This window comes from Rhineura floridana, chromosome 5, assembly GCF_030035675.1.
Source record: "Rhineura floridana isolate rRhiFlo1 chromosome 5, rRhiFlo1.hap2, whole genome shotgun sequence".
In the NCBI taxonomy this organism is placed as follows: domain Eukaryota; kingdom Metazoa; phylum Chordata; class Lepidosauria; order Squamata; family Rhineuridae; genus Rhineura; species Rhineura floridana.
The window spans coordinates 63,569,052-63,595,971 of NC_084484.1; the positions used below are offsets into that span (position 1 = coordinate 63,569,052).

General features: G+C 40.2%; 2 protein-coding genes across 3 annotated transcripts in view; one reads left to right on the forward strand and one right to left on the reverse strand.

The window, feature by feature from the left end:
* Positions 1-26,920, reverse strand: part of CYFIP1 (cytoplasmic FMR1 interacting protein 1) — a 94,415-nt gene that overhangs the window by 38,028 nt on the left and 29,467 nt on the right. Inside the window, exons 15-23 of one of the 2 annotated variants that reach the window (XM_061626964.1) lie at positions 26,357-26,504; positions 14,984-15,131; positions 12,796-12,952; positions 10,357-10,453; positions 9,406-9,482; positions 9,199-9,307; positions 8,847-8,966; positions 7,344-7,543; positions 2,784-2,871 (exon numbers count right to left, since the gene is read on the reverse strand). In XM_061626964.1, the coding sequence (XP_061482948.1) occupies positions 2,784-2,871; positions 7,344-7,543; positions 8,847-8,966; positions 9,199-9,307; positions 9,406-9,482; positions 10,357-10,453; positions 12,796-12,952; positions 14,984-15,131; positions 26,357-26,504 (1,144 nt within the window). Of the gene's footprint in view, positions 1-2,783; positions 2,872-7,343; positions 7,544-8,846; positions 8,967-9,198; positions 9,308-9,405; positions 9,483-10,356; positions 10,454-12,795; positions 12,953-14,599; positions 14,754-14,983; positions 15,132-26,356; positions 26,505-26,920 lie in introns of both variants that reach the window. The other variant, XM_061626963.1, reaches the window with a different exon arrangement.
* On the forward strand, positions 189-836 carry FNDC9 (fibronectin type III domain containing 9). The gene has a single exon (XM_061629318.1). The coding sequence runs from the start codon at positions 189-191 to the stop codon at positions 834-836; it is 648 nt and encodes a 215-aa protein (XP_061485302.1).

Here is a 26,920-nt window from a genome sequence, read left to right on the forward strand (position 1 = left end):
CGACATTACTGTCTGAAAAATGCTCTCAGGAATACAGATAATGTTTTCAAATAATTATTCTTTCCTTAAATTTCAGAATTCCACTGCTCATTATCCTCTTAAATCTGCGTACTGAAAATTTTTGATCTCCTGAATTCTGAGGGCAATCACTGTTTGCTGAAGTGGAATACTGACAGGACGATATCACAATGGGAATAACAGTACAAAATATAACAGGAAGTACAGCCCTGGTGACCTGGCCCAAAATGGCAAGTTGTACTGACAGCTTTTACAGTATCATGTACAATCCAAACTGGGACAAAATGTCGAAATATACCAGAAAACATTTTCAGAAAGAGAGAGTGCCAGCTAGTCGTTCTTCATTTGTCATTGAGAATCTGATCCCACTAACAACTTACATTCTGTGTGTAACATGCCAGTCAGCAAACCCATCCAGTGACCAATGCAGAATTTTTAACACCCTTGAACAAGATCCAGCATCCACAAGCAACAAGAAGAAAGATCTGGCAGTGGGTATATGGCTAACCAGCACGGTTTTGCTTCTTATAATTGTTGGTATCCTTGTCTATGGCTGCTTGCATATATGGTGGCGCAAAAGAAGAGAGAGTTCAGGGAGACAAAGCATTACACCAGAAGATAAGGGAGAGGTATGGGCAAAAAATGAATCATGTAGTTCAGAAGACTTCAACAAGCAGACACAGCCTGTCCAAGGAGTTGAAATTAAAATTGCAGATGGTGTCCAACTGGCCACCATAATTACAAATCCCTTAACATCTAAGAAGCCCACCATGCTGAGTTCCAAAAGTCAGGATTTTGTGCCTATGTCTGTAAGTTAATCTGCCGTAAATTAGACACCCTTAACTGGGACATGTCACCACACCTGTTTTGCAGTGAATAACAATATGTATATTTAAACCTACTTCAGGATTGTTCAAGAAAGCACTGTTGAATCCAATCATATCCCTGAATCACAGTTTCTTGCAGCACACAAAGCTAAATAGTCTCATCTGATTTTTATCAGAGGGAAAACACATAGGAGGAAAATATAATAGCCTCCTTGATTTTTCTAGGAAAGCATGGCAAGGGACAACAAGAGAGGAATCAACAGCTGGGATTTAGCATGCCACCAAAGTACTCAGTGTTTTATAATCTATTCCTTAGAAGGTTAGAACACTTTTGAAACTTCCCCTTGATTTCAAAAGTGGTTTAACAACTATGAATATAAACATACTGAAGGAGAAAAAATAATAATTGTAAAACAAACTGGGGGGGAAAAGAAATGGTATCCACACAGGTTAATTTATTTCTTGGAAGACATCAACTGAAAGAAGGGCAATAAGTCTCTTAGTGGCGGGAAGAGATTATCCTGCTTTCCCCACTGTCTATCTTGAAGTCTTGTCCTGCAGTTTCTTCCTCTTACCTCCTTAGCTCAGGGATGGTGAACCTGTCACCCTCCAGATGCTACTGGACTCGAACTCCCATCAGCCCCAGCAAGCATAGCTAATGGTAAAGATGATGGGAACTGTAGACTAGCAACATTGGAGGGCCACAGGTTCCCCATCCCTGCCTTTGCTAGGAGTGCTACCATTTTCAAAAATTGTCATGTAATTAAAAGCACCAGCTACATATTTCTAATGTTATATACATACTGTATTACATGGCAGTGAAATAGTATGAATGGTTCAAGTTAATAACACTTTTGTGCAGTTATAAGGAAAAGTGTACAGGTGTTAAGCTGATTACTATTGTAGTATCTAGCTGTTTCTCCTAAAATTTAAATATTTAGCTGCCTATTCTAGACTACAGTGATAGTGTACTACCTGAACCTCACAGCAGGTAAATGTATCATTTGTAGTATATGCAGCAGTGTGCAAGTAATCTATGATATAGTCCAGCTCTTAAATACCATAGAGTAGACTTGCATGTGGATTAGTTAACAGGCTGTGCATGTAAGATAGTCAAATAATCAAAACTCAGGTGCCACACAAGGTAATTGTTTGCCAAATAAATCCTGGACTGGTCTTCCTTGGGGGGGGGAGGGCACTTGTTCACTTAATACAGATTTAGTTTCATTGGGTTCAATTAGACTACTATTTTAGGTAGGCCTGGCTTCATGACTCCTTGTACAATTAAAGTGGATGTTGGGCTAACCATTTACGCAGAGTGCTACTATTCTATATCAAACGCCTATTTTTTTCAGTCATTTGTGATTGGTTATATCTCATACATAGTACTTTAAATAAAATCTGAATAAAGAGTAATTACTTTTGTGTTCTAACACAGAGAGTCTGTATCCTCCAAATTTCCCTCTGTTCAATGTTCAGGTCCATTTCAGATGCTCTGTGATATATTCTTTGTTGTTAAACTTGAAATCATGGGTTCTAATGCTGCTTTGAATGCACACTATAGTTTGCTCTGTTATTTTGATGTTAATGCAAACTATAGTTTGTTCAAATCAGGAAGGATTGAAGGGAATCAGAAAAGCAAGAGGAAGGGGGGGAACACACAAGCCCAAAGCTTATTTACTATGGCCCAACCATAGTTTGCTTGCTTTGCTTGAAACAGTCCAATATCTTGGTATGTTAACCCTCACTTATACAAGGTGTATCTTTGAGAATCAAAATAATTTTATCATACCATTTATGCTTAAGGTAGACTACATTAAATATGCTTAAGGTAGACTACATTAAAAAAACACAGTGTAAGTTCTAATAGTTCATAAGCTACAGTGTCATTTTCAAATATCTGTCACAAACAAAGAACAAATATGGAAAAATACTAACCTTTGATCCATGTAGATACTGCGGCTGTGCATTAGGTTGCTTGTCTCTCTGAAATTCCTGGGAAAACGGTAGCACTGTTCGAACAAACCTACATAATCAAACAAGACAACACGACAATCTACATTTGTACAATTACTGTCTAATTAATCCTCCGGGGACTTTGAATCACATTTTAAAAAAATGAAGTTGCCTGCTTATCTATGTGGTGCTTAAATTCTGAGGAATATGAGAGGGAATTCTTTTAGGTATTTCTTATTATGCAATACAAGATTTATATATTGTAGATAATATACAACCCCTACAACAGAAGATTCATTTACATTAACTGCAGGAATGCAGGGAGAAAAAAATGCACTTTCCAAGCTATCTAGAGATCTATTATTTGCTTATTGCTTGGGATGCTTTACAGAAGCAAATATCGTTTGGATCATAGGCACAAATATAACGTCATGATCCCACACAAACTGTCTTTTAGTTTATATTTTCCATATGTATTGATGCACTTTTTTGCATCGTTCAAATGATATGCACTTACAGCGTATGGTACCGCTTAGCTGATGGAAGGTGCAAAATAGGAAAGCAACTAACTTCCTGTAATTCTCCCTCTCACTGTAGCCCCACTAAGTCTCCAAAGCAGATGGGGGGCAGGGAGCTGTAAGAAGAATTTCCAAAAATCGCTTCCCTCCCCATTTTGCTAATGGAAACCTTACTATCAGCTGAGCAACAGTATGACATACAACCTTTAAGATTCTCTTACAAAGAGCTCTCATTAATTTTCTAAACAACAATACACTGTGGCCCAAATTAAACTCTAGCAGGGATATGTTGCTCACTTCTTTATTAATGTGCAGATCTGCCAATCACTGGGCAGATTTCGTTGCAACTGATGCTCTTAAAGAGCAATTTTAGAACATGCATCATTGCTTAAAAACCACCAACATTCTTGGTTTAATTTTATTTTTTAAAACTTCTCTCACTTGTTCAAATAGTCCAGAGAAAAGCAACAAGCAGATTTAAAGTACATAAATTAAACAAGCAGATTTGCCTTAAATAAGATGCATTCCCTTTCCTCCTCCCATAATAAACGAAATGATTTTGCTAAATCCACTTTAGTACACTATGCTGCTAAATTGTTGGTTTTGGCACATGTTGATATAATCAGGTCATGTTACTTTTTATCTCTAGATGATGACTTTCCTAGCAATTTATCAATTTTCATCAGTACAGCACTAAGCAGTCAAGATAAAGTAGATTACACAAATCAAAACCCTGTTACCAATGCTTTTTTGGGGCGGGGCGGGGCGGGGGGAACTGATAAACACACCAGGCAGAATTGTAAAGTATTCATTTCACTTTCAAGTAGTACAATTCCAAGCAGGAGTTTAAGATGATATCTTGGCCAAACAGGCATCATCTAAATATAACTACTAAATCTTTGCTGAATATTAGTGATAGGTGGTACAATCTAAAGTATTGACATTATGGTTTTTAATCTACATTAGTTGGACAAAGTGGTATAAGACAGTATGTAAATTACTACTCCAAACACTGATGTATATGTAGATACCACAAAGGCATCAAAGCAGTAAAAGGGTCAAACAAAAGTAGCATAGTACCCCTGGAAAGTAATACTGGCCGACCTTACAGGCTTGTTACTGTATGGATTACTATTATAATACGAGTAAGGAGCTCTGGAGACTTGAACATGCTGCTTGCACTATTACGACTTGATATTATAAACTAGAGGAAAATGCAAATTTCAAGGACAAAAACATACACACACAGTTCACTTATTATACAGCTACTTATTTATAACATTTCAACTGAAGGGCTGAGACTGACAAATAGCAGCTTGCTTAAAGCCACCTAAAAAGTCTAGGACTCCCTGCGTTGAAGCTCAATTCTACTCATTTGAGCTCAGCACAACTGTAGGCATGTTTCCTTGGTCCAACTGTATTCAGTGGAGCTTATTTCCAGGTAAAGCATGCATATAATTGCAACCAGGGCCACTATGCTACATAAATATACATACTACAAGGAACACCTAGGAAGAACATTTGTTGTTAATTCCAATGCCTCTTCCTTTTCCTTGCATACATTTCAGGCTCAACACTCTCATATTTGGTCCTGGATGCACAGAAAGCTGAAGACAAATAGATGCAATTAATAAATGTTTATTGCTTTAATAGCACCCCATCCAATTATTTAGTCTCACTACATTAACAAAAGTAGACCATTACAAGCAGTCAGTCAGCTTAGGGCATAGTTTAATGTAATGCTTTTTCAGGAACAATCTCAACTTTTGACCCCAGTGATAAAAGCTTATTGCAAATGCCAAACCCTCTGTTAACAATTTAAAATTAATATCAAATTCACAGAATTAAAGTGTGCTGTTTGCTGCTGCTTTATTTAAAAACATGCAGGCAGGACACACACAGAACCACTTGGTTCAATAAAATATGTTTGCAACTCAGTAAAGATTAAATGCATTTTATTTGATGCAGCAGCAGAAAAGGCCAAAAAGGATAGTGATTTCCTGTGTCCTGCCTATTGTTATATAGCCAACTGATTATCTAGTAGCCTTAGACAAGCACAGTTTAATGAGTTTGTGGGGTGTCACCACTATATAGAGCCAGGTTAAGAATTCCCAGTGACTCAGCAATTGGTTGCCGATGTACTTTTTTAGTGGAGAGAAGCACTTTTAAGTACTTTTGGTAGCTGAACAATTGATTTCCTTTAGGAAATAAAAGGGTAGTGTCTAATGGTGTAAAAGAACTATATACATCATCCTGGAGTGTTGACTGAGAAAAGTGAAACAAAATCCAATACTGATCTTCCACTTGTGCAAATTGTTGTTCAAGAGGCACCACAAGTGGAAGCATGAAAACTGCTATAAAAGCATTAATCTTCAACTGGTGGGTCTGGACTCACTACTGGGTCACAGGCCGACCTAAAGTGGGTCACAACCACAGCATTACCACCATACAAATAAATTGTGGAGGGAAGAAGAGAGTAAGAAATGCATGTTTGGGCTAAAGAAGGGAGGTCACAGATCTGAAACGATGAAAGACTACTGCTATAATACCATAGCGCTACACAAACTCTTGTGCTAGCATATTAAGAATAGAACTAGTAGCTATTTCCTTCCTGTACATTCTATAAATCCAGCTGATTATTATTAAAGACAGAGGTCATGTTCTTTCTATGTTCAAATTAAGAACATACTTTTGTTCAGTAAACACAGATTCAACTAGTCTTTTTTGGATACACACACATATGCAATCCCAGAGCCGGTTTTACAGTGCCACCACCACCTTCATCCACACCATGCCGGTTATTCTAGTTGTGGTCTTACATACTATACTGTGGTAGGGAAACAGCAGGCCTCCTACACCTCCCTGCAAGGCATCCAGCTGTTCCATCCTTCATTTGCCAGTGTTTCTGATTGGACCACACAAAACAAGACTGTGGGCAAGGAGGATTTGCTTCAAGACCAGAGGTGGGGGACAGGGAACACATTTGTAGGGGATGAAATGTCAGGGGAGATCTCGAGGTGCTGGAAACAAGTGGGAAGAGGCTAGGTACATCCTCTGTGCAGCGGCCTCCTGTTCCTATAAAAGCATGTTGACTACTAACCCCAGGCATTGCCAGACCATGTCCATACAAGTTCAAAGCAAACCATAAGCTTCTTTATTATTGGAAAACAAATGAGACCTTGCAAATTTGACAGGGAATGTTAATGATTTTCTATATTATTAACATTCCACCTGATAGGCCATGATAGCTCTGGTATGCCCAAAGTATCTTGCTAGCATGCCATCCAAGTCTTTCTATTTGTTTAAAATATTTCTGTATAGCTCATGATTTAAATAAGACCAGAGAGGTTCACAATAGATAAATATTATACAATAAACAATAAAATCCACATATTAAAATGAAAAACAATTAAGATTCAAACTGTTGTAGCCAATAATACATAACGGGTAAGTTTTAAGCAGACACTGAAAACTCAAAAGTCAGAGCTTGCCCTTATTTTACACATTCTATTCCGGTTAAATTATATCCAGGTCTCAGTCATAGTTGCTTCCTCTTCATGGACATGCAGTGGGACTATCATATCAAAATGTAGACTAGAATTGAGCATTATGCTGTGTTAAATATACATAATGAAAATTTTGAAAGCATCAATGTATACATTCACTAATTTTAGTGAATTTCCCTGCTTTTTATACCAGGGATAAGAAATAGGATCCTTTGCAAGCTTTTCTTCTTTGGAAGAAAGCAATCATGCACACTTAGTTTAATCCTTTTCACAGAAGATAATTAGAAGCCCCTGGACATGCAGGACTCTGGACTAGTTTAGTTTTTTAAAAAAGGTAAAGAAACTTAATTTATCCAGAATTAAATAAACTGTTGAGTTTAACAAAAAAATCTAAGCTTGTGGGAAAACTGCTAAGATATGGACATTTGGCAACCAAGGTGGATTCCAAATATTGTCAATATCAGAGCCAGTGAACCGAAATGCAGTTTAAAAAATACATTAAAAGCTTTCACACTAACCTGTTAGTGGACCCATTGTAGCAGTAATTTGGAAGGAAATCGTAATTGAGCTCCCAGAAGACATGAAGGGTGATTCTTCCATAGGGAGCTGATACATTGTGGTTGGCTTCCCTGAACATGGCATCAAAACTGTCTAGAGTCATGTATCTGCTCAGGAGCTTGTGTGTCATCTTATTTATTTCTACCAACCCATCTAATTCCTGAGAAGAAATTAGAGGAAGGAAAAAGACCATGAGAGGGAGGAAAGAGTGAAGTGAGAATCTTGTCAAAACCTACAACAAAACAGCAACTTTATGGACACGACCATGAGAATTAGAAGCATGTTCATAAACCCAGCCTATTCCTAACAGCCAAATATTATATTCCTTTTAATTACAGGGACAGAAGAAATTCCAAAGATGAATCTATATACTACAGTTCTTTCATATTTAAAAGCTCTTCCTAACAGCAGTCAATAGGCACCTCTTGTTCCAGGATGTGGAGATTTTGTTCATTTTTCTTCATTTAGTTTAAAATGATGGGATTAGTGTCCATTGGTGAAAAGTCTATATTTTATTAATACAGATTCAAGGAAGAGGAACTTCTTAAAACTAAAAACTGGAACTGTACAATGAAATTTCAGCTTATCTGAATACAACAGTGGTGGCTGGTGCCTATTGGGACTGGTGGGGCAGAAAGCAGGGAGACCAATGGTGGGTGGAGCCAGAGCCAATGATAGGCACAGCCAAATAATTCTAGTTTTGCACCCATCAGGAATTCTACAAGAGGCAACGCTAAGACTAAAGAACTCACAGCCACTGGACTCATTGTAAATAAAATGGCAGGCAGTTGGAGGCTGGCTGAAGGTAGACTGAGGTTGACAGGGCAGATCTGCCCTTACGGACCATCCTCCACTGTCTGAACCATAAGCCATGGCCCAACAGAAAGTGTTGAAAAAATGAAAACTGGGATGAGATTATGTACCACAACTATTAGTCACGTGTCCAATCATTGTGCCAAGTTGCCTAATGTCACATGAAGCAGAACTAAGAGGATATGCCTCTCTTAGTTTTCATTCCCAGACTTTGTTCAATTTAATCCTCCTACCTGTTCTGGCTCAGGCTCACTAAAAAGATCAGTAGGTTTGGGGAGAGAGCTACAGACATGGGTGACGCAAAAGAAAAGAAGCCTGAAGAAGTTTGTTGAGGATGGAGAAAATGGGATAGTCTGAATAGAAAGAAGGTAATAAGCAGAACAAGAGAAGAGCAAGTGAAGGGGAAAGCAATGAAAGCCAGAATTGGAGGTGGATGCATAAGAGAGGTCAAGGAAAAGGTAGGAAAAGGAGGTAAGGGAAAGAAGAGAGAGGGATGGGATACCATGTTACACAGTTCTTTCCCTTCCCTTCATTAACTTTTTGTGATATAAGGAAAGCATTGGCTTAAGACATGTCGCCAAACTTGAAATCATCAGCCAATTCCTGAGTTAACACAAATCTGAATAGTGCTAATGCTTCTCAACACTTACAACAATGGAAGTCAAGTCTTCACTCTCAAAGCGACCAATTGCCAGTTCCATAGATTTGTACATGGCTGCTGAAATTCGCTGAGTGATCAGACGGTTCAGATCTATTGATCGGCCAAGAAGCTGATGCAAAAGAAATTCCAAGAAGTTTCATCATATAGATAGATATAGAGATATTCACACACACACTTTCTCAAGTCCCACCTCTTTACAAAAAATGCAATCCTGTACAGAGTACAATCTACACAAGTCTAAAGCAAAGCATCAACCCAATAGGGTTGAACAAGAGAAAATTAATAAAGAAAAGACCAGACCACACCACTGAAGAATGCCACGCAAGGTATCACTTACTAACCTGAACATGCCTCTGCTTTAGGAGCGTCTCATACCGATTAGATGTTAGCAAGGGAATAGTTGCTCCCTGATTCTTGCACTCTGATCTTAACCTTTTATCTAAAAGCAGACTATTGGGAAGGTAGAATATTAAATAGCAAACTGTGATAGTTGTATTTTAAAAATCACAAAATGAATGCTTAAAAAAATGTGTATTGGATGTATTTACCTTGCTGCCATAACCTTGTAGTATCCAAATATCTGGTCTGCCAGCTTGTAGACAAACTGGTCAAAGCACAAGTTGACCTGAAAGTGCAACATATGAATTGCTCAGTTAAAACACAAAATCTTTATTGAAGTGCATTTCCCTTCGGAAACCTACTTCTACAGTGGGCCATGAAAGTATAACATGCCTGGTGGCTGAGCCTCTGTAGCCTATCCTTTCTGTTTGGATCAGGTCCCTTTTTCGGAGCAGACAATTGGGGGGTGGAGAGGAGACTGCCCTGAGCCTTAAACATGAAGGGGGAGCACATCAACACTGACAAACAGTATACTCAAAGAAAAAACCTAACAATGATATAGAGGGGCATAGTCTGACCTAATATAAAGCAGTTTCTTATGTGTGTATGGGACCCCAAAGATACATATAGACTCAAGCATAGTACTCCTTGATGGAGTTTTATTTTCCACCACCAAGAGAAGCTAGGTTGGTACTTGGGACAGGGGCTTTTCTGTAGCAACACCCCAACTGTGGGACTCCCCCACAGGGAGGTCAGGATCGGTCTCCTCTGTGACTAGCTTTAAGCAGGCTATAAAAACTGGCTTTTGATGGGCTGTAACTTCTACTCTTTGCTTTTAGTTTTATTAATGGTTTTGTTCTGTCTTAACTGGTGTTTTTATTTGTATTGTTCTTTATATTGTGTTGAATATTGAAAAGGCAATTAAAATATTGAAAGGCAATTAAAAACGCCTGTGTGCTAGATCTGCTATTGCTGTTCATTGCCTTCAGATTATCGAGTTAAGAACATGCAAGTGTGTACTAGCCTTAAGTTTCCTCAGAAGTCTATCCTCTCAGGTTGTCTTCACTGCTATCTCTTCATCCTTACCAAATAATATACCCATCCACATGTGCTGCTACTTAACAGATTTTCAACTACTAGGATAGATTCAATTATCTTACCTCTGCCTCAATTTCATCATAGAGGAACTGCTTCTTGAATTTGGTAAGTGCGTAATGAGCACTGTCATTATAAAGGTCCAAAGAATACAGAACGTATCTATGAGAGGAAGAGAATATGTTTTTCAGAAACACACAAAAAATGTTCCTGTCTTTTGATACGACCCAACATTTTAGAAATGAAACATTTAACTTGCCACAGATTGCCACAAAGAACGTGGAAATGGTCATCAGCAAAATACAAAAAATCCCCATCCCAAAATTCTGGTAACTAGATTGCATATAATTATGCAAAGCTAGTGATGTGTCATATCCTAGAAAGGAACATGAGTTCCTCCCACCCTATCAGGCTCCCATTACAATGATCACTACAACAAGTGAGAAGAAAGGGTGCTCCAGCATTACGTAGAAGACATTACCCAAAAACAAAAAGCCATGAAAACTTCTGTGGCACAAAAGTTGACTGGAGGTACTTAAGCATGTGTCAATGAGCTCTGTTACATGCCCTGTTTCTACTATTCCCTGTCTGTGGTCATAGCGGAGATTGACTGGAAGTGGGAAAAGGGTGTGGTAAATGAAAAGGGAGAGATAAGAGGAAAAACTGAAAGGGAACCCATCCACAGTCCAGAACTACAATGGGTGAGGGAAGCCTTGAGAGATTTCCGGGCAAAGTACTGAAGCATGTCCTGAGAAGTCACACAGGTGGAGTCCAGCATCAGAAAAATAAATGTGTGACTGCTCTAAACTGAAGACTCCCCAAGCTGGAAAAAGGAGCTGGGCACAGAGGAGGAAAATGCCAAACTGGAGGCTTACTTCTTCTTCAACCACTTTCTTAAAAAAAAAAGAAAAAAGCTCTCATCTCACTCACCTAGACCATTCCATTACGACTCTAATATCATTTTCATCAGAATTTTCTGTATCTAGTACTAAACAAGAGAAAGGTCTTGTTTCTTGGGCAAGGTCTTAGAACGTGTGGTGGCCAGCCAGCTCCAGGTGCTCTTGGATGAAACCGATTATCTAGATCCATTTCAATCCGGTTTTAGGCCCGGTTTTGGCACTGAAACAGCCTTGGTCGCCCTGTACGATGACCTATGTCAGGAGAGGGACAGGGGGAGTGTAACTCTGTTGATTCTCCTTGATCTCTCAGCTGCTTTTGATACCATCGACCATGATATCCTTCTGAGGAGACTCACTGAGTTGGGAGTTGGAGGTACTGCTTGGCAGTGGCTCCGCTCCTACTTGGTGGACCGCCTCCAGAAGGTAGGGCTTGGGGAGCATTGTTCGATACCCTGGACTCTCCATTGTGGAGTCCCGCAGGGATCGGTTCTGTCCCTTATGCTTTTTAACATCTACATGAAGCCGCTGGGTGCAGTCATCAGGAATTTTGGAGTGCGTTGTCACCAGTATGCTGATGACACGCAACTCTATTTCTCCTTTTCATCTTCATCAGGTGAGGCTGTTAATGTGCTGAACCGTTGCCTGGCCGCGATAATGGACTGGATGAGAGCTAATAAACTGAGGCTCAATCCTGACAAGACTGAGACGCTGTTGGTGAGTGCCTTCTCCGCCCAGATGGTGGATGTTCAACCTGTTCTGGATGGGGTTACACTCCCCCTGAAGGAACAGGTTCGTAGCTTGGGGGTTCTTTTCGATCCATTCCTGTCTCTCGAGGCTCAGGTGGCCTCGGTGGCATGGAATGTGTTCTACCACCTTCGTTTGGTAGCCCAGCTACGCCCCTATCTGGAAAGCGATGACCTCACTTCAGTCGTGCATGCTCTGGTAACCTCTAGATTGGATTACTGCAATGCGCTCTACGTGGGGCTGCCTTTGAAGACAGTTCAGAAACTACAGCTAGTGCAAAACGCAGCTGCTAGACTGTTGACGAGGACCAGGCGGTCCGCACATATAACACCTGTCCTGGCTCGTTTGCACTGGCTACCTATTTGTTTCCGGGCTAAATTCAAAGTGCTAGTTTTGACTTATAAAGCCTTACACGGCGCCGGACCACAATACCTAGCGGAACACCTCTCCCGATATGAACCTACCCGCTCACTACGTTCAACATCAAAGGCCCTCCTCCGAGTCCCGATCCACTGAGAGGCTTGGGGAGTTGTAACAAGATCCAGGGCCTTTTCAGTAGTGGCCCCCGAATTATGGAACAGTCTCCCCGATGAGGTACGCCTGGCGCCTACACTTTTATCTTTTCGGCACCAGGTTAAAACCTTTTTATTCTCCCAGGCATTTTAACTTAATTTATTTTTTAGCTTTCAATTTATACCAGGCTGTTTTACTGTTTAATATGCATGCTTTTTACTGACCTTTGTAATTTTATTGTATTTTATTCTATGTTGTGCACCACCCTGAGAGCCTTTTGGCTGTGGGCGGTATAGAAATCGAAATAAATAAATAAATAAAATAAATAAAGAACCACATCAGACTTACTCCATCATTGATGCTTCCTTAGTCTCCAAAATGTGGTCCGTCAGAATCCAAGGCATAGACATCTCGATGGGAAATTGGATCCTTCTGCCCATTGTCAGCTCCAGAAAGAACTCTCTGAACCATAGCTGGGATAAGTCACAGCATTGCTGCAGCGTTTCTTATTGCAGAAAAAAATTACTGAATTAATCTTCTTTTGAGAGAGAAAATACGCACACACACACACACAGAAGCAGCAGTATTCTAGTGGTGCAATGTTGTATAAATAACCAAAGGTGAGAGAGGGTTGCTAGACTGACACATGAAAAAGAAAAGCAAACCAGTGTCCACATGGAAAGCCTAGGAAATTATTACAGCTGCTATTAATAAATGCATAACATAAGCATAAAATAGTTTCATTACTGAAAACACCACTGGAGGAAGTATCAACTCAGTGGTTTCATGGTGCATGTCCACATATTCTAAACGGCTCTCCCAACTTGTGCCAAATGCCATGTATGTCACACTTCCAGCTCTTGGCTTTGCAAGGAAGGGCAGATGAAATGGGAATGTCTTGTAACAACCATCATTATTCTATGCATTCAATTAGATGGTGGGATTGTCTTGCTCCATATGGTATGAACTGGTCAGAAGGGCACTAAATGAGTACCAAGGATAGGGAGAATAGTTACAGGAACCCTAAAATTGCTTGGAAGATACCATTAGAGATGCCAAGGGTTCCTCTGATTTATCATAGCAGCAGTGTTTTCAGTAGACTTGAGCAGTGATTCCCAACTGTTATTAAGAGACTCATCAAGAGCATATCGCTGACCTCTAAGGATCTTCCTTTTTAGCCTTGGCAATGATATGTAAGCAAGTTCTTGAAGAATGTAATACAGACAGCCTAAACAAGATGACTGGAGAATGGGGAACCTTGTGTACCCCATAAGGTTTACCAGGGCTGGGTAAAGAATGATTTACAGCAGCGTGTTTGTTTTGCGCATATATGAAGCATTGTTTGATGGTCATTTTTTTTTTGCAGTTGGAAGAAATGAGCACAGACTTTTCTGTTATAGTTCTGATTACCCTTAGCTCAATACTGCTTCTGGCAGACCTATCCACAAGATACTGGTGGGTCCCAAATTCACTGTTTGGGAATCACTGAACAAGGCAAGAACAAGGACACTAAGGCTAATGAAAAAGCACTGTGTTTCAACAACATTATAACATGAATCTCTTCCTTCCAAAGAGTTCCAACAACAACATGAGTTGGAAAGACAACACAATGTGGTATGACTAGACTAGAGAGATGTCAGTAGGTGAAACCACTAGAACAACATGCTTCCGATTACAGCTAATAGTAGAGAGAATGGCAGTCAAAACAAAGAAAATTGTTTTACCCAAGGCATGGTATTTGGTTTCTCTCTTTAGAAGAAGAAGAAACATTGGACTTAACAGACATTTTTGCCATTTTAAGAGGATTTCAATATCAGGACATCTTTTTACACTGAAATTTTATGAAGGAAGAAAGAAAAATCATGCCAACTGGAAAAAACATATGAAGCATCCAACCTTTTAATTCTAATATTATATGTAATGTTACAACATGATAAGAACATAAGAAGAGCCCTGCTGGACTAGACTGAGGGTCCACTGCAGCCCAGCATCCTGCTTTCAAGAACAGCCAGCCAAATGCCAAGCAACTAGCTGCTGACAGACCAACATTTTAAAATCAAGTAAGCTGCATAAAATCGGAAACATTTTCCCAGGTCATGTTAGAGGTGTTAGGACATGCTAAAGCTGGACATTTATCATCTATGTATCTTACCACTGAAATTTATCAAGTGTGTGTAGAAGAAAGACTCTCGGTGGAATTTTTCTATGTCCAATATGGTGGGCCCCTCAAGGCTACTTCTCAAGGTTTTCTTGGAACCACTTTTGTCAGCAATGAGGGACTCTAACATGGTTCTCACCATGTAAAGCTGCGTCATTAAACAAAACATTCATGATAGGGGGAAAAACACATACGGCATGTTAGTTCAGCACTGTAGAAACACACTGTGAAAAAAGAGAGACTGCTCCACTTCAAACTGAAACCTGATAAGGAAGTTCAAAAGTCATTAACTTGAGGGAGGAAAGAAAGAAAAAACACAATTTGCAGTGGATCAGCCTGTGTCACCATGTTATTTAAAAATAATAAGTAATGCCTTACCACCAAAGTTTAAAAGAGTAGGATAGATGTAGGACTGCCTCAGAAACTTGTTTATCACATGCAATAACTTTTCCATTCCCAGAGATCTGAGCTGCTTCAACAGCTCAGCAGAGTTTAAGGACTCTGTCATAGTGCGAACCATGTAGAGCTAAAAACCAACAGAGAAGGAAGAGGCAAAAGAGGGAGAAGAGAGAATCCGTTAATAAAACATATGGGTAAAAAAGAAAAGGAGAAAATACAAAACCAGAAGATGTGTATATTAGTTTGTTAAGAGAGGAACAGCAAGACAGCAAAGAATGCAGAAGCCGCCTTGATCTACATACTCATTTGCCTACTCATTTTGTTAAGGCTCAGAATACTGCCTGTAAGAAAATTGCATTTGACCTCACTACAGATCATACAAGATGCATAATATCTCAGCAAATTCGATGGGAATTTGTAGTTCCAATTACAAAGATTTTTAGTTCCAACATAGTGATACGTTACCTGGAAATGAAGTTGCTGTAGTACTAAAATCGTTTTGGGATGTTTTATGGGAATAAACTCATAAATGAAATAAATAGCACTAACACACAAAACTATAATCCTACAAACCACTGGCTCACAACAAGATGGTTGCAAGTTTGCTGTGTGTAGAAGGTTCATATCTCTCAAAAATGAATAGGCAGTTAGACCCTGAAAAGGGAAAGAGCTGAAGGAAGAGACAGACCATAAAAGAAGGCTCAAGGAGGGAGGGGGGAACCTGGTGACAAGTTTATACCAGAATCAAGAGAGCTACTTCAGGTGCACCCAAGGACATACTAACAAGAAAAAAATCCCCCTCACTGAACATCAGAACACCCACCCACCTCATTCAATATCACAATCTGATTTGAAAGGTTGTGTGTTCCAAAACTGATTTGAATAAATCCAAAGCCCTACTGGGTACGTGAGACTGGTCATAATCCCCGGATTGTGGCTTTCCATTTAATGTATTCAAACTTTTAACTGAGTTTTAAAATATCAAATAATATCAAATAAATAGTTTTCACTTTTAACTGAGTTTTAAAATATCAAATAATAAGTTACTGTAACAGCTACAATTATTACAGAGTTGTCCAAATACTGGATTTTTTTTTTTTTGGGTGGGGGGAGAATCAAGAAAAGAAGGTTAATCTAATAAATCAAGATAGATAATAATAAATGTCACATTCCTTTCCATAACATTAGGGATAATTCTGTTTCATTTACACATTTTTCAGGTGTTGCTCAATAAACTCAAATGTTTATTGATCTACCTTTAAAATGATAAAAACAGATTTAACTACCAAACTGGGGTGTATTTTCCAAAAAAGGGAAAAGTGGGGAGAAAAAAAATGCACAGATGCTTTACAAATCAATCATGGTGTCCTGCTAGACTGGCTTTGTGGGATGAGAATTGGGGACACTGGGCTATCGTGGTTCCAGTCCTACCTACACAGCTGTGTCTATTGAGTAGCACTGGAAGAGTGTTTTTTGGCTCCCTGAAAGTCATGCTATGGGGTGCCACAGGTCACTATTTCATCCCAAATGCTACTTAATATCTGTACGAAGTCACTGGAAGCAGCCATTAAGAGATTTCGGGCAAGGTGTCATCAGTATCACTATTTCTCCATAACATCTGAATCAGGATAGGCCACAAGGGCCCTGGATTGGTGTCTGGATGCAGTGGTGAGGGCTGGATGAGGGAAAATAAGCTAACCCTAAATCCTGGAAAGACAGAGGTGTAATGTGGGTGAGTGGTTCATGTGTCTAAGAAACTGGTCAATTGCCTGCCCTGCATGGAGTTGCATTCTCCTGAGTGCAGGTACACATTCTGGGGGTTCTTCTGGGTCCAGCTGGAGAGCTAAGATGGCTAGGAGCACCTTTTACCAGCTTTGGCTATTCCTGGACTAGGATAGCTTTACCATAGTAGCCCAGGCACTGATGACTTTAAGACTGGACTAGTGCAATGCACCCTGTGTTGGGCCACCCTTGTGCTTGGTTCAGTTAATACAGAATGCTCCTGCATAATTTCTGACGGGAATGAGACCTTGTCAGCATATTATACTTCTTCTCAGAGATCTACACTGGTTGCAGATCTGTTACTGGGCCAAATTCAAAGTGTTACTATTAGTATATAAAGACCTTAACAGCTTGGAACCAGTTTACTTGCCAGACTGCCTTACTCCATATTGCCCACTTGACTGCTTCCGTGAAACTGGCACTTTTACAAATGCCACATCATGTTTGTTCTGCACCTGCAAGGAATAGTTCCTTCAGCGTGGCAACACCGACACCTACTCCTGCCCACTGATGTTACACAGACACTTTCATTGTACTGTTTTCAGTGTCTGCTAAAGCCTTATGTGTTTAAAGCAAGCCTATCCAGACATATAAATTTGACATGTATTTTAATATGTAATTTTAATCTAATTTTGATTTCTAAAACTCACTTTATTTATATTTTGAAAAATTGTAGGTTAACTTATTTTTAACATCTGATTTTATTGGTAATTTTAATGTATGTTATATTTTATGTAAATCACTTAGAGGGTTATTCAGCCTTTCCCAAACTATGGATCCCCCAATGTTGCTGAACTACAACTCCCATCATCCTTGCTGGCTGGGGCTGATGGGAGTTGGAGTCCAACATCTGGGAACCCAAAGGTTGAGAAAGGCTGGCTTAGATGATTAAGTGGTATATCAATCCTATTAAATAAAAACACATAGGGTATATTTAATAAACATAAAATTTTAAGGCAAACTGCTTAACTGCAACTCTTGAGAAATGAAATATAAAGGATTATATCCATTTAAGCTATATATGTATGACTAACATTGGATATCACCCCAAATCCTTTATTTATTATTAAATTTGCATCCTGCTCAGAGTGGCAAACATCAAAATGTTAAAACAGTACAATTTTAAAATAAACCATATTTTAAAACAATTAAAAACCATCTAAAAACAATCACATACCCTCACAGTTACTAATTTCAAGGTGGCCATGGCCAGTACATATCAGTCATCAAATGCCTGGGTAAACAGGAATTGATGACAAGTCAAATGCATTTTAACTATAATTTGTCTTCCTCAGTTGTATCAAAGTCACAGAGATCCCAATTCTCATATTAACATATGAAAAATAGTGCTCTGCCTGTCATTGAAATCTGTCAAATGTTATGAAAGAACCATAGCATAACAATGGCATCAAGACGTAAAAACAATAACCTATTGTAATAAAGACAAAGATAAACAATAAATAACCTTCACATATCCACAGGCATCTTTTTAGTATATTTTGTGTTCATAGTGGTTTCCCTTTGCAGTCGGGGAATATAAATATGGGATTTATTTTATTATTTTATTTATTTATTTAATTTAATTTAATTTATATTATATGAAATTTAGGTCTTTGTGAGTTCGCTATAGCACTGAAGAAAACTGATCTTGGTCATGCATTTGGTCATTTGTCATGCATGAAGAATTGTACATTTACTTCTCACAAGTAACTATTACGCTATTTGCTTTGTGTTATAAAGTATGTCATATGACTTTAAGGTATCTGTGATTTTTAAAAACTTTTTTAATGCTATGCACCCCAAGCTTGGTAGTTGATCCTTTGCTGTTTTCTTTGTTGGGTTAAAAACAGTTTTGAAGGTAGATCTGACATTTTAACTATATGAAAAAAGAAGATACAGTAAGTTCTTACAAGTACAGATGGACCAATCTGCCCATTTCTGTTTCTGTTCCTCATTTTTCCAATCTTAAATTTAGTTGACTTCATTTCTGCATTAGTTTATCATTTAAAAAAAAGTCAGCATGGATATTCAAATATGTTTTCATGCACATTTCTCCTAGTATACACATTTTGTATGTAATTTTCCTAATGTATTTTTGTACATTATTTTCACCAATATACATATTTCTGTTAAGTTTTCCCTAACATACGGGTTTTTGTGTGCACTTTAGGTTGCAGAACTGCCATGCAAAAGTATAAAGTTGGGTGGATGGCTACATTTCAGTTCCCGTATTGTTTCAGGAAGTGCAAATTAGGATTCACATTAACATGTAAACAGAGAAAATTCCCGCCCCACACCCATCACAACTAAAAAGCCAAGAAAAAAAGTTATATCAGAAATGAGCTTCAAAACAGAAAACCACAGTAGGCAGAGAATAGCCACCAAACAAGAAAATATATAATTTATCCTGAAAACAGGTAGATACAGTGCCTTGCAAAAGTAATCAGACCCCTGACTAACGCTCTCATATTACTGAATTACATATGGTACAATGTAATTCCATTCTGTGTGATGTTTTATTTTGAAACACTGAAACTCAAAATCAATTATTATAGGGTGACATTGGTCTTATGTTGGGAAATGTTTGTAAGAAACATAAAAAACTGAAACATGTTGCTTGCATAAGTATTCAACCCCACACACACACACACACACACATTAATATTTGGTAGAGCCACCTTTCGTTGCAATAACAGCTTTAAGTCGTTTGGGATAGGTATGTACCAGCTTTGCACACAGTGTCGGAGGGATTTTGGCCCATTCTAGGCAGATTCGCTTCAGGTTCTTCAGGTTGGTTGGACGTTGCTTGTGTACCGCAATTTTCAAAGTGCACCACAGGTTCTCAATGGGATTGAGATCAGGATTTTGACTGGGACATTGTAGCACATTCACCTTTTTGTTATTGAGCCACTCCAATGTTGCTTTGGTCTTCTGCTTGGGATCATTGTCCTGCTGAAAAGTGAATTTCCTCCCAAGCTTCAGTTTTTGAGTGGACTGAAGCAGGTTCTCTTGCAGTATTTCCCTGTATTTTGTTCCATCCATTCTGCCTTCAGTTTTAATAGGGTGCCCAGTCCCTGCTGAGAACCATCCCCACAGCATGATGCTGCTGCCACCACCATACTTCATTGTAGGGATGGTGTGTCTTGAAGCATGGGCAGTGTTAGGTTTGCACCACACACAGACCTTTTTGGACAAAATTCAAAGCACTATCTTGGTCTCAACTGACCCCAAAACCTTTTCCCACATTGCAGCTAGGGCACTCTCCTGCTTTCTGGCAAACTCCACACGTGCTTTCAGATGGTACTTTTTGAGTAATTGCTTCTTTCTTGCTACCCTCCCATACAGGCCAGTGTTATGCAGAGCTCTTGATATGGCTGACTGGTGCACCATTACTCCCCTCCCCCCCAATGAACTCTGTAGCTCCTTCAAAGTGATTGTTGGCCTCTCTGTGGCTTCTCTCACAAGTCTCCTTCTTGTCTGGCACTGAGTTTGAGGGATGGCCTTTTCTTGGCAGTGCCTGGGTGGTGTGATGCAGCTTCCCCTTCCTGATTATTGATCCAACTGTGCTTACTGGGATATACAAACATTTGGATATTATTTTGTACCCTTTTCCTAATCTATGCATTTGCATGACATTACCTCTCATTTCTGTAGAACGCTCTTTGGTCTTCATTTTCCTTCAGATCCACAGCCTGACCAATGATCCTTCAACAGTGGGGTTTTTACCCTGACAATGGGACAGCAACTTTAATGGTTCACAGGTGGAGGCCAATGGTAAGGTAACTGTGTCCTTGATAGGGCAATTTCTTTCATCTGTGTGAACTGGGAGTGTCCACAGCACAGTGTTGAATATTTATGCAAGCAACATGCTTCAGTTTTTTATGTTTCTTACAAACACTTCCCAACATAAAACCAAAGTCACCTTACAATAATAACAGGAACAGGGGGAACAGCTGTAACACTAGAGGGATTGAAGAAGACCTGCCCTGGGAGTGAGTCTCTGAACATGTGGGTGCTTCCTGCTTGCTCCTCTTAGTTGCTGTCTTTTGAGACAGCTGATGTCCCTGGTAAGTGCTGCAAGGACTAGGACCCCCTGTATGACCCTGGCTCCAGAGAGAGGCTGCAGTTAATCTTGCAACCCCTTGCAGCAGCTCCTGGCTGGGTCAGGAGGCATATAAGCCTGGCTGCCCTTGGGTGGCAGATCTGCTGCCAACGGGGTTACCACTGAAGGGAAGAAACCAAAGGGGATTGTCCCTTGGGGAGCCCCATAGGGAGTCCCGAGGGCGAGGGCACTACCCTCTTCTATTCCTTTCTTTCTTTTTTCCTAACCAATCTGGGGGAGATTGGTAGTGGGGATGGTGCATGGCTCATGTGTAATTCCTGCGCAGGGTGAGAGCCTGTGCAGTGCACTGAGATAGGAGAAAGTTGCCAGATGCCTTCAGAGTGAGAGTCTGTTACTGGCAGAAGGCTGGCCCTCCCTGGGTGTGAGACAGAGGGGGAGTAGGTGTGCCCTGTGTGAAAAATACTGAGTGGGTCTGACTGTTCCCAATTCTTGCAGAGGCCTACTGGGATAATTGGCTCAGATAGGTTTTGTTGATGGGCTCTTGTTGGGTTCATATCAGGTGTTTAGGAGGAGTCTTAATAAGGAGGGACATGGGTGATGCCACCCCAATTTCAGTGATCATGGGTAGAGGGAAGTATAGCCATGGAGGAATGAATTACCATAGAAGACGAGGGCAACGCTATCTATGTCTTGTTCCTCCCTCCCACTCCTCTCATGGATGGGTTTCTCATTGCACATCTTGTGGCCTGTGTGTGTTGTTGTTTAACATCGGATCGGTACACAATAAGACCATGCTCATCCATAATTTGATCGTGGATGAAGTGGCTGATTTGGTGTGCATTACAGAAACCTGGGTGGGTGAGCTGGGAGTTGTTCTGACCCAGCTCGGCCCACCTGGATACTCAGTGCAACACCAGCACAGGCTACAGGGATGGGGGGAGGAGGAGTTGCTATGGTCTACAGAACTTCCATCTCTGTCACCAGGAAACTACTCTGTCTTGGAGCTGGCTGTGAGGGCCTGCGCCTGGTGTCAGACCAAAGAGACAGGAAACTAGGGTTGCTGCTGGTGTACCATCCACCCTGCTGCCCGGCAGCTTCTCTGACTGAGATGGCAGAGGCCATCTCAGCTTTAATATTTGAAGACCCCAGAATGATAGTCCTGGGTGATTTCAATGTCCATGCTGACGTTGCCTCTAGCGTTCTGGCTCAGGACTTCATGGCCTCCATGATGACCATGGGGCTGTCTCAAGTTGTCACCCGCCTGAAGCATAGGGCAGGGCACACCCTCGACTTGGTTTTTGCTCCAGATGAAGGAAGGGGTGGTCTAGAGATGGGGGAGTGGATGTCACCCCATTGTCATGGTCAGACCATTTCCTGGTGAGGTTTAGACTTGTAGCTCCGATCCTTCCCTGCAAGCGTGGTGGATAGATTAAGATGTTCCGCCCCCGGAGACTAATGGAATCCCCTGGATCCCTGAGAGTTCCCAGTAGATAGAGCAGGTGACCCTGCTGAAGCCTTTGTCACGCTGAGGAACAGCAAGGCGCATCAGGTTCTTGACACGGTTGCCCCCAAGCACCCTCTCTGGCATTGTGGAGCCTGGTTTGCTCCTTGGTACACCAGTGAGCTAAGGGAAATGAAACAGGCTGGATGACGGCTAGAGTGCAAGTGGCAAAAGACGTGCCATGAGGCTGATCGGGCATGAGTAAAACATCGTAACGGTGCCTACTGTGTGGTGGTGAGGGCGGCAAAGAAGGCCCACTTCTCTGCCTCCATGCATCCTTAAGTAGCCGTCCAGTGAAGCTTTTCTGTATTGTCAGGGGTCTGTTGATATCAACTCCAGGAAATGGAATCTTAGACCCTTCGGAGGTCCACTGTGAATTGTCTGTAAAGCACTTTGAGGATAAAGTTGCTCGCCTCCATAGCAGTCTTTTTTTTTTTTTTTTTCAATAATTTTTATTCAGATTTTCATAAAACATACAAGACGAAATCATAAAACATTCAAAGACAAAAAACAAAATCAAAAATAGTTAAACAAAAAAAAAAGAAGAAAAAAAAAACAAAAATAAAAATTAAAGAGTAAAATATTGACTTCCCATTTGTCAAAGATCAAATCAGTTATAAGTCTATAATATATAACAATCCTGTCTCTTAAGTCATATTATAAAATCACTTTCCTCCAGTAGTTATCTTACTTAATCATCAAATCTCATAAACATTACTTTATTCTTTCCACAAAAAGTCAAAGAGAGGTTTCAATTCTTTAAGAAATATATCTATCAATTTTTTTTTTCCAGATAAGCATATCGATTAATCCATCTCATTACTAATTATGATAATCTTATTGTCATAACCATAGTCAAAATAAACATTTCAATTAATCCATCACATCAGAATCTGTTAGGTTCAGTAATTTCAGTAGCCATTGTTCTATTATCCCTATTAGTTCCATTTTCCATCTTCCATCTTCAGTAGTCTTGTTAAGTCCAGTAATTTCAGTATCCAATCTTCCATTATCAGTATTCCATAATAATCTTGCTGTCAAAGCCATAGTCATATAGTAAGAGTCTGATGGGAATTACCTCTATCCCAAATATTTTCTTGCCATCCATTCTGAATAGGTTGCTGAAATACTGCTGTAAAATCATATCTCTGTTCTTTTTTTCAAAATACACTGGGTCATCTCTTGAAAGTTTTTCCATTGTCACATGGCTGCAGTTAATTCCATAGATTTTCTCTATATTGGGCTCCATCACATCAATCCAGTCCAGAAGATTATCCATGCCATTGATAACTTTATCTCTAGAATCTTCATTAATTTCTTCAGAGATAACATTGAGTTCCAAACAATAGATTTTATTTCTAAAGTCCATAGACTCCAAATCTTGTTCCTGTTCCACGTTTGTTCCAATCTCCGGGATCTCCTCTCTCACAGGGACCCCTGTTCCAGTCTCCAGGGTCTCCTCTCTCACAGGGACCCCTGTTCCAGTCTCCAGGGTCTCCTCTCTCACAAGGACCCCTATGTCTTTAATCTCCTGTGTCTCCAAACAATAGATTTTGTTTCTAAAGTCCATAGACTCCAAATCTTTTTCCTGTTCCACGTTTGTTCCAATCTCCGGGGTCTCCTCTCTCACAGGGACCCCTTCCAGGGTCACCTCTCTCACAGGGACCCCTATATCTTTAATCTCCTGCTTCATTTTACTCAATTCAATTTTCAGCTCCTTACAACCCTGTCGCAGGTTTTGTTTCGTTATCTCAATCTCATCCATTATTTTCTGAAACATAGTTATTTCCAGATTCTCAGCCACTTTCTTAATTGCCATTTTAAAAGAAAAATATAGGAAAACCACTTCTTATTTCAGCAACAATTGGGTTAATACTCCAAACTTGGTGACATCACAGTATAAACAGAGCAGACAGCCTTATCTCTCCATGCTTAAGTAAACAAAATGCAGTTCCCAGGATCGAAACAATTAATGGCGGTCGTCAGGAAACAGATTCGTCAAAATAAAATAGACCAAAAAGAGAGTAGTCTCAGACAATATAATATTCTTCAAAATAAAAATCTGGAATAGAAATCCCTCTTCTGTGTATATCTTTAGAATGCAAATCCAGGACAGCTTTTTGCAACAAAAACAGAGATAAGCTATTAATTAGTGAGTAGCAGAGAGAAGTTATGGCTCCCCAGTGAGATGTCAAAAACCGATCAATCTGGCAAATCTCTTTTAAACAGCAACAATTTAAGTCAAGTAAAAGAAAAATATAGAAAGAAGGGTGCTTGCCTGTTAGTGCGTTCTCTCTTAGAAGATAAGATGAACGTTCGCTTTATCAGATAGAGCTTGTTGTTGAAAATCCGTCCCACCTTCGTCGGCTGGACCTCGTCCCATAAATTAATGAGATCTGGTCGTCCCAACAAAAATAGGCTTTGAGGTTAATCTCTTCGTTTCTCCCTACCCGGGAGAAGTTTAATCAGTCAAAAAAAAAAAAAATCTGACTGATATATCTGAATAAGCTTCTTTTGAGGCAGGAGCCCGTCTCAAAAGCAGGCACAGGCTAAGTCACCCTTCCCGGAAGTCGCCTCCATAGCAGTCTTAATGCTCTATCCACCTCTACTGTAGTCTCTAATGAGGTGTTCAGTGCAATGTCTGCTGCAACTTCTTGGGAACGGTTTCACTTGATGCAGCCTGATGGCGTAGACAAGGTGGTTGCAATGATGTGGCCAGCAAGGTGGTTGCAATGATGTGACCTGAAAGAGCAAGTCTGTAGTCTGGGGGTGCTCCTGGATCCATCTTTGTCGCTAGAGGCCCAGGTGACCTCAATGGCTAAGAGTGCCTTTTACCAGCTTCGGCTGGTAAGACTGCTGCAGCCATTTCTGGACTGGGATAGCCTGACCACTGTTGTCCATGCACTGGTAATCTCCAGGCTGGATTACTGTAATGCGCTCTATGTGGGGCTGCCCTTGAGGTTGGTCTGGAAGCTGCATCAGGTGCAAATTGCGGCGTTGAGACTGCTGACTGGGGCAGGGTATCGCCAGCATGTCGCCCCGCTGGTGAAAGAATTGCACTGGCTGCACATTTGCTACAAGGTCAAGGTTCTAGTTTTGGTGTACAAAGCCCTATACAGCTTGGGACCAGGATACCTGAAAGACTGTCTTATCCCTTATATACCCAGTTGATCACTGCGCTGTGCAGGTGAGGGCCTCCTGCAGATACCATATTATCAGGAGGTCCGTTCTGCACAACATAGGAAACGGGCCTTTAGTGTGACGGCACCTACCTTGTGGAACTTCCTACCCTGGAATATTAGACAGGCGCCATCTCTGTTATCTTTTTGGTACCTATTGAAGACCACCTCTTTCAACAAGCCTTTTAAGTTGAGACCTTTCTCCAGTCTGCTTCTGTGTTGGGATTGCTTTTTAATATGTTTTTAAACCTTTTTTTTAAGATGTCTTCAAAGCTTTTTTAAAAAAAGTTTTTAAAGTTGTTTTGTTTTAATGTATTTTAATGTCTGTTTTTATGATGTTTTAAAGTGTTTTTAGTGCTTTTGTTTGCTGCCCTGAGCTCCTGCTGGGAGGAAGGGAGGAATATAAATCAAATAATAAATAAATAAAATAACTGATTTTGAGTTTCAGTCTTTCAAAATAAAATACCATACAGAACGAAATTACAATGTACCATTTGTAATTTAATACTATGAGAGCATTCTGAGTACTTTTGCAAGGCACTGTATATTTAAGTGCAGAAACATAAATGTAAAGAAATCAGAAATACAAACAACTAAAACTTTGTAAGACACAATTTAAAGATATAAGCATTTCCATGTAAGGTACGTGCAGCAGAGGAAAAGATTAGGGGTGGGGGAGTAATCTGGCAGTACTACTACATGAGATTTTTTACTAATCCAGATTTACACAGGATTTATATAACTAATCTTTCTGAATGGGTTCCTTCTACAGTAATTCCTCTACCAGTCAGTGACACACATTCCAGAATTAGGAGAGAGTGAGTTACCTGGGTACTGGAGGGACCCACTGCTCGTCTGGGGACTTTGACGTCAAAGCCACTTTTGGGATCCTTCTCTCCCCTCAGCGCAGGGTCATTAAATGGCTCACGCCCGCCTTCCCAATCGCACACAGTCTTCCTGATTGCCTGCAGAACACTAGCCATGATCCAAGAGGTTGTGTGAGTTCCTGATCAAGCATGAACTCTTCCTTAAGAACCACAAGCATCCTGGCATGTACTTTCCAAAATCCCCACACATTCTACAGATAGTTAAAATCGTCATACTGGGAATACACTCTATTTTCAACCAATGGATTAGTAAAGATCTCATACATTCATCAATCCTTAGCCTGGAAACCTCTAATTTTGGAAAACAGCAAATAGATTTACCATTCAAGTGCAGCTAAAGCCCCTTCTTGCACTATAAGCATCAAGAGGGGTCCATGTGTCAAAGCGGAAGCAGGGTCACCTCAATATCAAGTAGCTTGCCAGCCCTGCCTCCCAACATGTTGAGCATGGATATTGGCAGTGGGGAAGCCTACACACAGATGCCCATGTGCATAAGCTTTTATG